General features: G+C 55.8%; 1 protein-coding gene across 1 annotated transcript; it reads left to right on the top strand.

The window, feature by feature from the left end:
- The first annotated feature begins 529 nt into the window (after nucleotides 1-529).
- SMO (smoothened, frizzled class receptor) lies at nucleotides 530-9528 on the top strand. The gene is made up of 12 exons (XM_074540329.1): nucleotides 530-1181; nucleotides 4191-4396; nucleotides 5268-5477; nucleotides 5668-5840; nucleotides 5992-6211; nucleotides 6318-6441; nucleotides 6521-6613; nucleotides 6819-6927; nucleotides 7090-7275; nucleotides 7561-7709; nucleotides 7793-7927; nucleotides 8115-9528. Exons 1-12 carry the CDS (start codon nucleotides 932-934, stop codon nucleotides 8627-8629), a joined length of 2370 nt encoding a protein of 789 aa, XP_074396430.1. The 5' UTR covers nucleotides 530-931; the 3' UTR covers nucleotides 8630-9528.
- The last annotated feature ends 7029 nt before the right edge of the window (nucleotides 9529-16557 follow it).

The raw sequence follows: 16557 nt of genomic DNA on the forward strand, positions 1-16557 counted from the left end.
TGCGACTTTTTCTCACAAAAAGCCACTTTTTCCTCACTAAAGGAACTTTTTCCTCACAAAGGCCTTTTGTGAGGGGGACTTTTTCCTCCCAAAAAAACTTTTCCCTCACTTTTTAGCGACTTTTTCCTCGTAAAAAGGAACTTTTCCTCACAAAAAGGAACTTTTCCTAACCACAAGTGACTCTTTCGTCACGAGAGGAACTTTATCCTCACAAAAGGACACACTTTCCTTCCAAAAAAACCATTTTCCCTCACTTTTTAGCGACTTTTTCCTCATAAAAAGGAACTTTTCCTGAACAAAGTGACTCTTTCGCCACGACAGGAACTTTTTCCTCACAAGAAACTCTTTCCTCCCCCCAAAAAATCACTTCACCTCACTTTTTAGCTACTTTTTCCTCATGGAAAGGAACTTTTCCTCAGAAAAAGGAAACTTCCCTCACAAAAGGAGACTTTTTCCTTCCAAAAAAAAGCATTTTCCCCTCACTTTTTAGCGACTTTTTCCTCATAAAAACGAAGTTTTCCTCACAAAAAGGAGCCTTCCCTCCGAAAAAGGGAACTTTTCCTCAGAAAAAGGAAACTTTAACTCACCAAAAGTGACTGGTTCCTCACGAGAGGAACTTTTTCCTCACAGAAGGGGACTCCTTCCTCCCCAAAAAACGCCTTTTCCCTCACTTTCCAGCAACTTTTCCCCTCACAAATCGCGTCTCTTACCCTCCGCAGCGCTTCCCCCGCGGTCCCTCCCTCAGCCCGCCCCGGCGGGGGGCGCGGGCCGGGCCGGGCCGCGGGCGGCGGCGGCGGCGGAGGAGGAGGAGCAGCAGCAGCAGCAGCGGGGCCGCTCCGCTCGCTCCCGGCGAGCCCAACAAAGGCGGCGGGGCCATGGCGGGCCCCTCGCCCCGCTGCGAGCCGCCCTAAGCCCGCCGAGCACCGCCGCGATGTGGCCGGGCCGCGGCGGGCGGCGTTGGGCGCTGGCGCTGGCCCTGGCGCTGGCCCTGGGCGGGCGCTGCCCCGCCGCCCCCAACGCCTCGGCCGGGCCCCCGCGCTGCCGCCGTCCCGCGCCCTGCGAGCGGCTCCGCTTCGGCGCCTGCCTGGGCTCCGCGCTGCCCTACGCCGCCACCTCCACGCTGCTGGCCACCGACTCCGCCTCGCAGGAGGAGGCGCACGGGAAGCTGCTGCTCTGGTCCGGTACGGACGGGACGGCCCCGGGAGCGGGGAGAGTGCGGGAGAGGCCCGGCATGGGGCTGGAGGGGGATGGGGAGCGGGGAAGGCGGGGAGAGCTTGGATGGGGGGGTTTGCGTGTAGTGTGGGGGGGGCTGGGGATGGGTGCAGTGTAGAAAACTTCATAAAGGGGGGCTGGGGATGGGTACAGTGTAGAAAACTTTATAGAGGGGGGCTGCGGATGGGTAGAGTACAGAAAAGTGCCTAGCAGAGGCCTGGGGATGGGTAAAGTATAGAAAACTTTGTAGAGGAGGGCTGGGGATGGGTACAGTGTAGAAAACTTTATAGAGAGGGGGATGGGGATGGGGAAAGTATAGAAAACTTTGTAGAGGGGGTTTTGGAATGGGTACAGTATAGAAAACTTCATAGAGGGGGGCTGCGGATGGGTAGAGTACAGAAAAGTGCCTAGCAGAGGCCTGGGGATGGGTAAAGTATAGAAAACTGCGTGCAGGGGGCCTGGGAATGAATACAGTCTAGAAAACTGTATAGAGGGGGGGATGAGGATGGGTACAGTATAGAAAACTTTATAGCAAAGGGCTGGGGGTGGGTAAAGTACAGAAAACTTTGTAGAGGGGGTTTGGGGATGGGTAAAGTATAGAAAACTTTATAGAGAGGGGCTGGGGATGGGTAGAGCATAGATAAATTTATAGTAAAGGGGTGGGGATGGGTAAAGTATAGAAAACTTTGTAGAGGGGACTGGAGATGGGTACAGTATAGAAAACTGTATAGCAAAGGGCTGGGGATGGGTACAGTACAAAAAGCATTATAGAAGCGGTTTGGGGATGGGTACAAGAAAGAAAGATGGGTACAAGAATAGAAAACTTCATAGAAGTTGGGTACAAGATAGAAAACTTCATAGAGGGGAGCTGGAGATGGGTACAGTACAGAAAACTTCATAGAGGAAGGCTGGGGATGGGTAAAGCACAAAAAACCGTATAGCAAAGTGCTGGGGATGGGTAGAGTATAGAAAACTTTGTTGAAGGGGTTTGGGGATGGGTATAGCATAGAAAAGTGCCTAGCAGGATGCTGGAGATGGGTACAGTATAGAAAACTGCATCCAGGGGCCTGAGAATGAGTACAGTCTAGAAAGCTGTAAAGAGGGGAGGATGAGGATGGGTACAGTATAGAAAAGTGCCTAGCAGGGGGCTGGGCATGGGTACAGTATACAAAACTTTACAGAGGGGGGCTGGGGATGGATAAAGTACAAAAAACTGTATAGCACAGGGCTGGGGATGGGTACAGTATAGAAAACTGATTGAAAAGGGATTGGAGATGGGTACAGTATAGAAAACTGAAGAAAAATTGACTGGATTTGGGTACAGTATAGAAAATTGGTTTAAAAGGGACTGGAGATGGGTACAGTACAGAAAACTGATTGAAAAGGGACTGGAGATGGGTACAGTATAGAAAACTGGTTTAAAAGGGGCTGGAGATGGGTACAGTACAGAAAATTGGTTTAAAAGGGACTGGAGATGGGTACAGTACAGAAAACTGATTGAAAAGGGACTGGAGATGGGTACAGTATAGAAAACTGGTTTAAAAGGGGCTGGAGATGGGTACAGTACAGAAAATTGGTTTAAAAGGGACTGGAGATGGGAGATGGGTACAGTATAGAAAACTGATTAAATAGAGACTGGTGATAGGTACAGTATAGAAAACTTATAAAAATGGACTGAAGATGGGTGCAGTGTAGAAAACTGATTGAAAAGGGACTGGAGATGGGAGCAGTGTAGAAAACTGATGAAAAATGGACTGGAGACGGGTACTGTGTAGAAAACTGATTGAAAAGGGGCTGGAGATGGGAGCAGCATGGAGGGGAGCAGTACAGGGAGGGTCTGGGGATGGGCACAGCACAGAAACTGGACAGCACAGGAGTGGAGATCATGTAATGTGGAGGGGAGCAGGAGATTGGGGCACAGGGAGGGTGTGGTGTAGATGGGGAATGGGATAGAACGGCCTCAGAGATGGGTACAGCAGGAATCTGGGGATGGGTGCAGTGCAGAAAATGGTTTATCAGGGGCTGGGGGTGGGCACAGTGTGGAGGGGCAGCCCTGGTGATGGGCACGGTGCCCCAGAGGGCACACAGAGGGGTCCCAGCGCTGTGTGGGTGCTGTGGGGACGGCAGGAGGGTCCCACAGAGGGGTCCCAGTTTTGTGTGGGTGCTGTGGGGACAGCAGGAGGGTCCCACAGAGGGGTCCCAGCGCTGTGTGGGTGCTGTGGGGGCCACAGGAGGGTCCCACAGAGGGGTCCCAGCGCTGTGTGGGGGCAGCAGGAGGATCCCACAGAGGGGTCCCAGTTTTGTGTGGGTGCTGTGGGGACAGCAGGAAGGTCCCACAGAGGGGTCCCAGTTTTGTGTGGGTGCTGTGGGGATGGCAGGAGGGTCCCACAGAGGGGTCCCAGTTTTGTGTGGGTGCTGTGGGGACAGCAGGAGGGTCCCACACAGGGGTCCCAGTTTTGTGTGGGTGCTCTGGTAACAGCAGGAGGGTCCCACAGAGGGGTCCCAGTTTTGTGTGGGTGCTGTGGGGGCCACAGGAGGGTCCCACAGAGGGGTCCCAGTTTTGTGTGGATGCTGTGGGGACAGCAGGAGGGTCCCACAGAGGGGTCCCAGCGCTGTGTGGGTGCTGTGGGGACGGCAGGAGGGTCCCACAGAGGGGTCCCAGCGCTGTGTGGGTGCTGTGGGGGCCGCAGGAGGGTCCCACAGAGGGGTCCCAGCGCTGTGTGGGTGCTGTGGGGACGGCAGGAGGGTCCCACAGAGGGGTCCCAGCGCTGTGTGGGTGCCACAGGAGGGTCCCACAGAGGGGTCCCAGCGCTGTGTGGGTGCTGTGGGGGCCGCAGGAGGGTCCCACAGAGGGGTCCCAGTGCTGTGTGGGGGCCACAGGAGGGTCCCACAGAGGGGTCCCAGCGCTGTGTGGGTGCTGTGGGGATGGCAGGAGGTGGCCGTGCCAGGGGTGGTGACGGTGCTGTCCCCTCCCTCAGGCCTGCGCAATGCCCCGCGCTGCTGGGACGTCATCCAGCCCCTGCTGTGCGCTGTGTACATGCCCAAGTGCGAGGATGGGCAGGTGGAGCTGCCCAGCCAGACCCTGTGCCAGGCCACGCGGGCACCCTGCACCATCGTGGAGCGCGAGCGCGGCTGGCCCGACTTCCTCAAGTGCACCACGGACCGATTCCCCGAGGGCTGCCCGGTACGGCACGGGCACGGGGAATGGGGGGAAAGGCACTCTCTGCAGGAGAGAAGGGCTGGTGTGTCAGCCTGGAGAGGGGAAGGATCCAGGGAGAGCTTCCAGCACATTCCAGGGGCTCCAGGAGAGCTGCAGAGGGACTGGGGACAAGGCCTGCAGGGACAGCACCCAGGGAATGGCTCCCACTGCCAGAGGGCAGCCATGGGTGGCATCTTGGCAATGAGCAATTCCTGCCTGGGCTGGCATTGCCAGAGCAGCTGGGGCTGCCCCTGATCCCTGCAGTGCCCAAGGCCAGGCTGGAGCAGCCTGGGATGGTGGGCTTGGAATGGGATGGGCTTGAAGGGCCCTTCCCACCCAAACCATTCTGGCATTTGGGACACTCAGAATCCATCCCCAGGGGTTTTTATGGAAGTTGGGGATGGCAAAGGGAAGGGAGACCCTTCCTGGAGTGCTGAGATTGCCAGTGAAGCCCCCAGAGCCCAAAATCCCTTCCTGGAGAGGAGTCGGGGTGGGGATGGATCCAATGCCAGGCTGGGAGAGCTGGGAATGGAGGGAATTCCCTGGAGAAGGAGCCTGGGCTGGGATTTTGGGAAGGGATTCCCAGAGCAGCTGGGGCTGCCCCTGATCCCTGCAGTGCCCAAGGCCAGGCTGGGCACTGGGGCTGGGGCACACAGGGACAGGGGGAGGTGGCCCTGCCATGGCTGGGGTGGCACTGCAGGGGCTCTGGGGTCCCTTCCCACCCAACCATTCCAGGATTCCCTGGTGATTCTATGGAACCCAGCTGTTCCCTGCCCTCCACAGGGCATCATGTCCATCTTGGCCATGGGGGCGTCTCCTCCTCCTCCTCCTCACGGCCTGCTTTCCCCTGTGGCAGAACGAGGTGCAGAACATCAAGTTCAACAGCTCGGGGCAGTGCGAGGCGCCGCTGGTGAGGACGGACAACCCCAAGAGCTGGTACGAGGATGTGGAGGGCTGCGGCATCCAGTGCCAGAACCCGCTGTTCACCGAGAAGGAGCACCGCGAGATGCACGTCTACATCGCCGCCTTCAGCTCCGTCACCATCTTCTGCACCTTCTTCACCCTGGTGAGACCCAGGTTCCTTTTGGGGTGCTGTCCCCAAAACGGGATGGGCACTGAGCTGTCCCCAAAACGGGATGGGCACCGAGCTGTCCCCAAAACGGCATGGGCACCGAGCTGTCCCCAAAACGGGATGGGCACCGAGCTGTCCCCAAAACAGGATGGGCACCGAGCTGTCGCTTTCTCCACCCCTCCAGGCCACGTTTGTTGCTGACTGGAGGAACTCCAACCGCTACCCCGCCGTCATCCTGTTCTACGTCAACGCCTGCTTCTTCGTGGGCAGCATTGGTTGGCTGGCACAGTTCATGGACGGCGCCCGCGACGAGATCGTGTGCCGGGCCGATGGCACCATGCGGCTGGGCGAGCCCACGTAGGTGTCACCTCTGTCCCCAGGGCTGTCCCCAGCACCAAGGAGGGCTCTCAGGGTTCAATGGCCTCCTGGGAGCGTGGAGGGTGAGACCCCCGTGCTCCTGCATGTCCCCTCACAGGGTGGGTGACATTCTGGCCCCACCTCTCCACAGCTCCAACGAGACGCTGTCCTGCGTCATCATCTTTGTCATCGTGTACTACTCGCTGATGTCGGGTGTCATCTGGTTTGTCATGCTCACCTATGCCTGGCACACGTCCTTCAAGGCCCTGGGCACCACCTACCAGCCGCTGCTGGGCAAGACCTCCTACTTCCACCTCATCACCTGGTCCATCCCCTTCGTGCTCACCGTGGCCATCCTGGCCGTGGCGCAGGTAACGGGGTGAGCACCATCAGGGGATGGTGTGTCAGGGTGACACCGCAGCCAGCTGACCCTCCTGTCCCTGTCCCTGTCCCTGTCCCTGTCCCTGTCCCTGCCAGGTGGACGGTGACTCTGTCAGTGGCATCTGCTTCGTGGGCTACAAGAACTACCGCTACCGAGCCGGCTTCGTGCTGGCCCCCATCGGGCTCGTGCTCATCGTGGGGGGCTATTTCCTCATCAGGGGTAGGTGTGCCTCTGCTCTGGGAGGGGACGGGGTCACCGTGGCTGTCCCCACACCCTGACCCCCTCGTCCTCCCCACAGGGGTCATGACGCTCTTCTCCATCAAGAGCAACCACCCCGGGCTGCTGAGCGAGAAGGCGGCCAGCAAGATCAACGAGACCATGCTGCGCCTGGGTGAGGGCTGCACCGACACTTCCCCAGGGAGTCCGGGTGGCAACGGGGACATTTTGTCCCCTGAAGTCACACAGCCCCTTCCCGGGGTGGCAGCAGTGGGGACAAAGCTGTGGTGGTGGTGGTGGTGGTGGTGGCACAGCCCAGTGCGGCGTCTTTGTCTCAGTGCCACTGGAGCTTGGCTGGAGTTCATCCCTTTCTCTTCCAGGCATTTTTGGCTTCTTGGCCTTTGGCTTCGTCTTCATCACCTTTGGCTGCCACTTCTATGACTTCTTCAACCAGGCCGAGTGGGAGCGCAGCTTCCGGGAATACGTCCTGTGAGTGGGACAGGGACAGGGTGACAGGGACACGGTGCCACCACAGCGTGGACAGCCCCATGTCCCCCATGAGCGGTGCCACCACATCACCCTGCAGGGCTGTGGGGGCCGTGGGCTGTCCCTGCTCCTCCTTATGGCCCCTGTCCCCGTGTGTCCCCACAGGTGTGAGGCCAACGTGACCATCGCCACGCAGACCAACAAGCCCATCCCCGACTGCGAGATCAAGAACCGGCCGAGCCTGCTGGTGGAGAAGATCAACCTCTTCGCCATGTTCGGCACCGGCGTCTCCATGAGCACCTGGGTCTGGACCAAGGCCACCCTGCTCATCTGGAAGCGCACCTGGTGCAGGTGGGACCCCAGGGTGTCACCCCAGCTCCCTGGAGCCCTTCCTGCCCCATCCAGTGGCGTGGTGGAGGACATTCCCAGATGTTTGTCCCCTCAGCTCCATGGGTTGTGGGCTCACAGCAGCGCAGGAACGGGGTGGCCTCTCCCATGTGGAGTTTGTGGGACACCTCCATCCCCAAGGGACCCATTCCCCAGTCTGGTGTCCCCATGTGCAGGAGGGGGAGCTGGGGAGGGTCCCTGTGCCCCCAGCTGTGACAGCTGTGTCCCCTGTCCCCTCCGTGTGCCCAGGCTGACGGGGCAGAGCGATGACCAGCCCAAGAGGATCAAGAAGAGCAAGATGATCGCCAAGGCCTTCTCCAAGCGCAAGGAGCTGCTGCGCGACCCGGGCCGGGAGCTGTCCTTCAGCATGCACACCGTGTCCCACGACGGCCCCGTGGGTGCGTGCCCGGGCCAGGGATGTCCCCACCACCCCCCCAGAGTCCCCAAAGTCCCCCTTGACCAGATCTCCCTGTCCCCACAGCCGGCTTGGCGTTCAACATCAATGAGCCATCGGCCGACGTGTCCTCGGCGTGGGCCCAGCACGTCACCAAGATGGTGGCCAGGAGAGGGGCCATCCTGCCCCAGGACATCTCCGTGACACCCGTGGCGACACCTGGCAAGTCCTTGGGGACCTCGTGGGGAATGTCTGGGGGATGAGCCGGGCTGGGATGGTGTACTCAGGTTGATGGAATGTTTGGGATGGATCCCCGTGGGATCGGGTGGGTGGCAGGGGTTGCTGGGTGGGTGGTGGAGGGCACAGGCGGGCCGTGGCCGCTCACAGCCACCTCACCCACGTCCCCCAGTGCCACCAGAGGAGAGGGCCAACCTGTGGGTGGTGGAGGCCGACGTGTCCCCGGAGCTGCAGAAGCGCAGCGGCCGCAAGAAGAAGCGGAGGAAGAAGAAGAAGGAGGTGACCCCAGACCCCGAGCGCTGCCCGGGGCACCCGGCCATGCCCAGCTCCGTCCCTCGCCTGCCCCGCCTGCCCGCCCAGCCCTGCCTGGTGGCCTTTGCCCCCGATGTTCTGCCAGCCGTCCAGCCCGATGCCACCTTCCCCGGGGCCGCGTGGGACGGGCGCGGGCGCAGGGCCAACGTGCTGCACGTCATCAGCAACCCCTTCTGCCCCGAGAGCGGTGCCACCGAACCCGAGGGCTGGCACCACCACCGCCACCATGGGGGCGCCCTGTGGGCCCCCCAGCCCGGCCCCCTGTGCCACCCCGGGGCCCCCAGGACTCAGGGCTGCCGGGCAGGGCTGGCCCCCATCCACTCCCGGACCAACCTGGTGGACGCGGAGCTGCTGGAGCCCGACTCGGACTTTTGATGCCAGCGGGATCGTGGGGGCACCAAAGCCACCTGATGCCACGGGGATCATCCCAAATGTCCCACCCACCTGAGCACATCCCGTTCCTCCCTCGGAGGATTTGGCTCTGTGCATTTCCCAGCCTGGAGAGGTTTTGGGATTCCCTCCGGCGTCACCGGGAGAAAGGAGCTGGCACAGTGGGACAAGGCCCGGCTCCCACAGGGATTTAGGGACCAGGGGGACACCTGGGGACAGCCTAGATCAGGGTAGATTTGGGGCAGCTCTGCCCCACCCACGGCTAGAGGTACGTAGAGCTCACCCCCACTTGTGCCAATAGCAGATTTTTTAAAAATTTCTGATTTTTTTAACGTTTGTATCGTGGTGCCTCTGCTCGGGGTGAGCCCAGTCAGGGGCAGCAGCAGCATCAGCCCTGGTGTGCACCCCTGTTTTGGGTTCACCCCAATCCCTTCTGAGAGCCCAAAGTGCCTTCCAGCTCCCCAGAGAGCTGAGCCAGACCCAGGTCAGGACTCGTGGGGTGGCAGCACCAGGGAGATGGGACAGGAAGCACCTTGGGCTGCCTGGGTGCTCCTGAGCAACAAAAACAACCCCAGAAACCTCGGGGTGCCCGAGGTGAATCAGGGTCAGCAGCCCCCAGAGCAAAGCTTTTTTTAAAATTATTTTTTTAGGATAAAAAAAAAAATTAAAATCAAGTCACAGCAAAGCCAGCGGAGCCCTGGGGCAGGAGGGCTCCAGTCCCTGCTGGTGTTTGGATTTTCCCTATTTTTATTAAGTCCTGGTAGGCTCCTGGCTTTTTTGGTTTTTTTTGATTTTTTTTGCTATCCCAGTGACCTCCACCTGTTCATTTTTGCTGTGTAAAGGAAAATCCCTCCTGTATCAGTATTAAATTTACAGATTTTCAATCCCAGTGGCTGCTCTGGGCTCTTTTGGGGAGGGATCCATGCAGGAAAACATTTTGTGGCGGGGAGGGGGAAATTGTCCTTTCTCCTAAAAACCCTCTTGCTTTAAAAACTGCTTCAAAGTGTTTCAAATGGCTTGAAAGCACATTAAAAATGTTTCAAATGGCTTTAAAGCACATTAAAAACTGCTTTAAAGTGCTTTGGGCCCCTTGTTCCACCTGCAGGAGGGGCTGGAAATGCCCTTGGGGACACTTTTGGGGACAAATGGGCAATTTTGGGGACAAATGGGGCCTTTGCCAGCAGGTGGCACCACGGCCTAAAATATCCCCAAACCCCCAAAATTTGGGTAGCCCTAAATTTTGGGGTGTTCCTGGGTGGGGTCCCACTGAGGCATCTGAAGCTTCCCACGGTGCTGGTGCTTTTTTTGGGGGGGAAAATGTTGCTTTTGGAAAAGATCCTTTTTTTATTTTGCAGCTGCAGGGTTTGGTTATCCTGCAAACCAGACCCTGAAATTTAGCTGGAATTGGTCAGTGAAAATTGCATTTTTCCAGGGTTTGTTATTTTTTTTTTTTTTTGGCCTGACTGTGTTACAGAGTCAAAACCAGATTGTCCAGGAAGAAACAAAATATTTCTCGTATCTCCCTTTTCTGGGTTTTTTTCTTTTTATATATTTTATTTTGTGGCTTTCTTAGTTAAAAACCCCAGTCCTAACAAAACTAATCGCCAGTTTGAAACAGAAAAACTCAGATTATTTTAATTTTGGAAGCAGCAGGAGATGTGCTGACAACCTCACATCCCCTCCCAAAAAACCCCACCTTGATTTGGTGCAGGGGGAGAAAATTTTGAAGGAAGAAAACAGCTCCAGTTTGCCAAAATCCAGCAAATTCCGCTGAAATATCCTTGGGGAAAAGCTCCAGCATTCCCATGGGCGGTGCAGGAGGGCGAAGCACAGAGGGTCACACATCTCCCAGCACCCCCAGAGGTTTCTCTGGGGAAAAAAAAACGGGGGAATTTCAGGAAATTTGGGTGATATTCCCTGTGGATTGACTGAACCCATCTGGTGGAATTAAAAGGGTGGAAATCTCAGTTGGAACAGAAAACAACCTGGAAAATTGAGGTTGTGGGAAAACCCACACTCTGCTGTGGATCTGCACCAGCCAGGGCTCTCAAGGAGAGCAATTCTGCTTTTCCAAAATTTTGTTTTCTGCCAGATTTGCAGGCAAAGCCATGCCAGGCTGTGTCAGGAGCAGGGGAAGGAGCCAGCCCCGAGCTGCCTGCGTCTCACAGAGCCCCGATTGTTGGAGCCTCCCTGCCCAAACAGCCTCTCCCTCCTCTCCTGATACCCGCTGCTTTCCCAGATAAACCACCAGGCACGGCCTGCATCCCTGGGATAACCAATCTGTGCCCTCCCTGCTGCCTCAGCGTTTGGATTTTCTATTTTTCCCATTCTGTGCTGCTTTAGTGTGTGGGTCTGAGCTTCACATTCAGGGATGGTGAGCTGTGTGCTCAGAGCAGGAGACAAAACAATTCCTGCCCCAGCTGGGCACCAAGGACAAATGATCCAAATCCCAGGTTTAACAGGGCAGGGGCTGGGTGATCACTCACCCTGCACTTTGAGAGAGGTCCTGTTTGGTTTTTGGCTGTTTGGATGGCCTGGAAAGGCCCGGGGTGGCCTTGGGGCAGCCGCGTATCAAAGGAACAGGAGAGGCTTCAGTTCTTCTTTCGGTTTTTATGTTTATTAATTGTTTATCTAAAAGATTTTCTCTGGGCCCGACAGAGCTCTGCTCAGCAGCCAGCCATGAGCACACTCCCTGCCCTCCGGACAGTCACCTATCTTTATACCCAAAGTTACGTGTACAATATTTATCATTTTTCCCCAATACCTTTTATTCTTATTGTCCGGTGCACTTTCAGTAATGACCAATCCCAAAGTGCCACCATCACCACAGAAGATGGAGGAGAAGAAGAAGAAGAAGAAGGACAGGACACGCCCCAATTCCTCCATCTTACTTCTCTAAACCCCCCTGTACAGAAATCCTAAACCCTGTGTTTCACTCTCTAATTAACCAATCCCTTCACCATTCACCCCGGTGAAACCCTCCTGTCCTCATACAGGTGTCGTCTCCTGTGTGGGATCAAAGTGCAGCCCCCAGACACTTCTGGAACATTCCAGGACTCCCGAGCCCCCCAAGGGTGCTCTCGGTGACACCTCAGTGCTGAGGTGCTGAGATCCCACAATGTCCCTCATTTCACACCTCAGTGTGCCAACTCTGGCTCTGCCCAAGGGCACCTGAGCCCTTCTGCAGCCCCAGAGACACAGAGGAGCCTCCCACCATGGCAATGCCACTGTGGGCATCAGTGCTGGTGTCAGGAGCTCGTCCACGTGCTGGTGACAGCCTGGGACAGTTTGGTTAAACAACACAACCCATTTGTTACAGCACCAACCACTCCTGATGGCTGTGTCAGGGATGGGGTTCCCATCAAGTGGATCCTGAAAGGTGATGATGCCTCGGGTTTAGCTTTTATATTTTTCACATTCTTTGGTGTGTGGGTCTGGGTTTCCCATTCAGGGATGGTGAGCTGTGTGCACAGAGCAGGAGACAAAACAATTCCTGCCCCAGCTGGGGACTGTGGTATTTTCTGGGTCCCCCATCGTTGGGAGGAATGCTGAATCTGACTCCCTGTTCTCAGAAGGCTGATTTATTATTTTATGATACTATATTGTATTAAAGAATGCTATACTAAACTATACTAAAGAATACAGAAAGGATACAGACAGAAGGCTACAAAGATCCTAATGAAAACTTGTGACTCCTTCCAGTGTCCGACACAGCTTGGCCATCATTGGCCAATAAGTAAAAACAATTCACATGTTGGATAAACAATCCCCAAACACATCCCAGGGCAGCAAAACACAGGAGAAGCAAATGAGGTAACATTGCTTTCCTTTTTCTCTGAGGCTTCTGAGCTTCCCAGGAGAGAAATCCTGGGCAAAGGGATTTTTCAGAGAATGTGACAGTGACAGGGGACCAAGGACAAACGCCCCAAATCCCAGCCCAGGAGCACAAACCCCAAACAAGCAGGGTGGGACTGCCTGGGCTGGAGCTGGGATGGGACAATGAACTGCAAGGGGCAAATGGAACTGATCAAATGAGAGACCCCATGACTGGTTGAGCATTTTGGGACCATTTTGGGTCATCTTGGGTGCAGCCCTGGCTGGGCTCTGGTGCTGCCCAAGGGGCACCCATGGATCCTTTCCATAAATCCCTGCTTGATCCTGGAACTCTGCTCCAGGTCTGATTCTCAAGGCGTCAGCCCTGGGATTTATGGACATTCAGCACCAGGAATTTTGGGGGTGCCGGCAGCAGCACAAAGGCGGTTTTCCCTGGAAAGCACCATCCCTGCCAGTCTCCTGATTTTGGGAATATCCTTTAAAAGGTGAGGAAGATCCCACAATGAGCCAGGTGGGCTCAGGGTCAGGATTTTGCCCTGGTCAAGAACGTGCAAAACAACCTGGGATCTTTTTTGTGGGATCTGAGATGATAAAATCTGGAGGATTTCTCTTTTTCCAGGTCGGAAATAGAGCTGGAAATAGAGAATCCCAAATCCAAAAGCTCCTCTCCTCAGCAGAGAAGGATCAGGGTTGGGATTTCGGATTTGTGAGAGGTTTGCAAAACAACCTGCTGGGGTTTTTGTGGGATCTGTGGCACCAGGAAATGATAAATTTTAAAGGATTTCTCCATCTCCAGGGCAGCACAAGTTCCTCTTAGTAGAAGAGGATCAGGGTCAGGATTTTGCCATGGGTCAGGGGTGTGCTGAACTACTTTTTGTGGGATCTGTGGTAGCAGGAAATGATAAATTCTGGAGGATTTCTCTATTTCCAGGGCAGTACAAGCTCCTCTCCTCAGCAGAAGAGAACTCAGAGTCGGGATTTTGCCTTGGCCCAAACAACCTGGTGGGTTTTCTGTGGGATCTGTGAGATCTGAAATGATAAATTTTGGAGGGTTTCTCTATTTCCAGGTCAGCACAAGCTCCTCTCCTCAGCAGAGGAGAACTCAGGTTGCCAAAACAACCTGGCCAAAACAACCTGGTGGGTTTTTTGTGGGACCTGTGGCACCAGGAAATGATAAATTTTGGAGGATTTCTCTATTTCCAGGGCAGTACAAGCTCCTCTCCTCAGCAGAAGAGAACTCAGGGTTGGGATTTTGCCTTGGCCCAAACAACCTGGTGGGTTTTTTGTGGGATCTGTGGCACCAGGAAATGGCAAATTTTGGAGATTTTCTCTATTTCCAAGGCAGCACAAGCTCCTCTCCTCAGCAGAGGAAGATCAGAGTCGGGATTTTACACAATGTCAGGGGTTTGCAGAACACCCTGGTGGGTTTTTGGTGGGTTTTTGGTGGGTTTTTGGTGCGATGTGAGACGATAAATCGCGGAGGATTTCCGCCCCTCAGGTCAGCACCGCCTTCCCTGCTCAGCAGAACCGCGACCTTTCCTGCTCTCCATGGAAGGGGAGGGATTTTCCTCCAGCCTCAAATCCCTCCCAGACCAAAGAGTTCCCGTTCCGAGGGCGGTGCTGAGCCGGGATCAGCCCCCAGCCGGAGTTGTGGGATCGCGGACAGAGGCCGGGATGAGCTGCGGGCTCAGTTCGGCAGGAATCGGTGTTATCTCGGGAATTGTGCTCACCGCACTCCGGGCACACAGGGTCGCGCTGCTTCTCCTTAAACTCAGATTCCCTCTGCAATTCCTGCTCCTCTCCCATCCCTCTTTCCTCCCCGAAATCCTCCCTCAGCTTCTCCATCAGCTGCTTCCGTCTCTCCCCTCCTTCCTGGGTTTTGGGGAGGTCTCTGTGGGTTCCTTCCCTCCCTCCTCTCCCTCAGCTCATCCCAAACATGGAGCTCGGTGGGGTTTGAGTTTCCTCTCCTTCATCTCATCCCAAACATGGAGCTCGTTGGGGTTTGAGAGTTTCCTCTCCTTCATCCCATCCCAAACATGGAGCTCGTTGGGGTTTGAGAGTTTCCTCTCCTTCATCCCATCCCAAACACCGAGCTCACCTGGGATTTGAGAGTTTCCTCTCCTCCATCTCATCCCAAACACCGAGCTCACCTGGGATTTGAGAGTTTCCTCTTCATCCCATCCCAAACACCGAACTCACCTGGGATTTGAGAGTTTCCTCTCCAATCTCATCCCAAACACCGAGCTCACCTGGGATTTGAGAGTTTCCTCTCCATCCCATCCCAAACACCGAGCTCACCTGGGGTTTGAGTTTCCTTCATCTCATCCCAAACACCGAGCTCACCTGGGATTTGAGAGTTTCCTCTCCATCTCATCCCAAACACCGAGCTCGCCTGGGATTTGAGAGTTCCCTCTCCTCCATCCCATCCCAAACACTGAGCTCGTTGGGGTTTGAGAGTTTCCTCTCCTCCATCTCACCCCAAACACCGAGCTCACCTGGGGTTTGAGAGTTTCCTCTCCATCTCATCCCAAACACCGAGCTCACCTGGGATTTGAGAGTTTCCTCTCCTCCATCTCATCCCAAACACTGAGCTCACCTGGGATTTGAGAGTTTCCTCTCCAGCTCATCCCAAACACTGAGCTCACCTGGGATTTGAGTTTCCTCTCCATCCCATCCCAAACACCGAACTTGACTGGGATTTGAGAGTTTCTTCTCCTCCATCTCATCCCAAACACTGAGCTCACCTGGGATTTGAGAGTTTCCTCTCCTCCATCTCATCCCAAACACAGAGCTCGTTGGGGTTTGAGAGTTTCCTCTCCATCCCATCCCAAACACCGAGCTCACCTGGGGTTTGAGAGTGTCCTCTCCTACATCTCATCCCAAACACAGAGCTCGCCCGGGGTTTGGGAATTGGGCACTTGAGGATTGGAATTGGCACTTGAGAATTGAGAATTAATTAAGCTCTCACCCACCAACAGCTCCAAGTTCTTCTCTCAGGGCTGATCTCAGTAAATACCAATAATAAAAGGATGGGTTTGTACTCCAGGAGAGGCACATTCCCGGAGAACCGGGGATAGAAAAGGTGGTAAAATTTAAATCATTAAATATGAATCATGAATCTGGTGGTTTATTACTGATTTGTGCCAGCAGGCTGAGCTCAGTGCCTGGCAGCACAGCAAGTCCCAGGAGTTTGGATGGCACATTCCCCGTGCCAGGATGTTGTCGCTCCTCATTCCCATGGGTTTTCCTGGCATTGATTAGGATTGATGGTCCAGGCTCTGAAATTCCACAGTTTTGACCCAATTTTCCCATTGGGATGGCCTCAGTGGGACATCCATCCTTGCTGCTGGCATTTGGGGACACGAATCTGTGGTGACCTTGCAATGGTTGGATTTCATTGTCTGGGAGGGCTTTTCCAACCCCTTTGGCTCCGAAATTCCATGTATTTGGTCCAGGCCTGGGGAGCTGCCTGGCCAGGCCATGGCACCGTGGGATCACCAAGGCCTGGGACAGATTGAGTCCAGAGAAGGGACAAAGGAGCTGGGGAAGGGTCTGGAGCCCCAGCAGGGCTGGGGGAGCTGGGCAGGGGCTGAGCCTGGAGCAAAGGAGGCTCAGGGGCCCTGGTGGCTCTGCACAAGTCCCTGCCAGGAGGGCACAGCCCAGGAACAGGGACAGGAGCAGAGGGAGCGGCCTCAGGCTGGGCCAGGGCAGCTCAGGGTGGGCCCAGCAGGAATTTCCTCATGGAAAGGGGTCAGGCCTTGGCAGGGGCTGCCCAGGGGGGTTTGGGGTGCCCATCCCTGGAGGTGTCCCAGGAATCCCTGGATGTGGCACTCAGGGCTCTGGGCTGGTAACATAAAGTGGAGATCAGGCACACCTTGGTCTCGATGGTCTTGTGCAACCTCAGTGCTCCTGCGATTCCGTGCCCGGCGGCTGAAACACGGAAAATTCACTGAAACGTGGAAAAAGAAGCAAACGCCTACATGATGCGGGTGGCGCGGCGCGGACTACAACTCCCAGCAACCCCCGCGTGGCCCCGCATGGGATGCCGGGAGCTGTAGTCGCGACGGGGCGGAGCCGGG

Source organism: Zonotrichia albicollis, chromosome 4, assembly GCF_047830755.1.
Source record: "Zonotrichia albicollis isolate bZonAlb1 chromosome 4, bZonAlb1.hap1, whole genome shotgun sequence".
Classification (NCBI taxonomy): domain Eukaryota; kingdom Metazoa; phylum Chordata; class Aves; order Passeriformes; family Passerellidae; genus Zonotrichia; species Zonotrichia albicollis.

Coding starts and splice junctions, on each gene's coding strand:
- SMO (XM_074540329.1), top strand. CDS start 932: ATGTGGCCGGGCCGCGGCGGGCGGCGTTGGGCGCTGGCGCTGGCCCTG. Junction 6,212..6,317: donor CCATCCTGGCCGTGGCGCAG/GTAACGGGGTGA, acceptor TGTCCCTGCCAG/GTGGACGGTGACTCTGTCAG. Junction 7,928..8,114: donor GACACCCGTGGCGACACCTG/GCAAGTCCTTGG, acceptor CACGTCCCCCAG/TGCCACCAGAGGAGAGGGCC.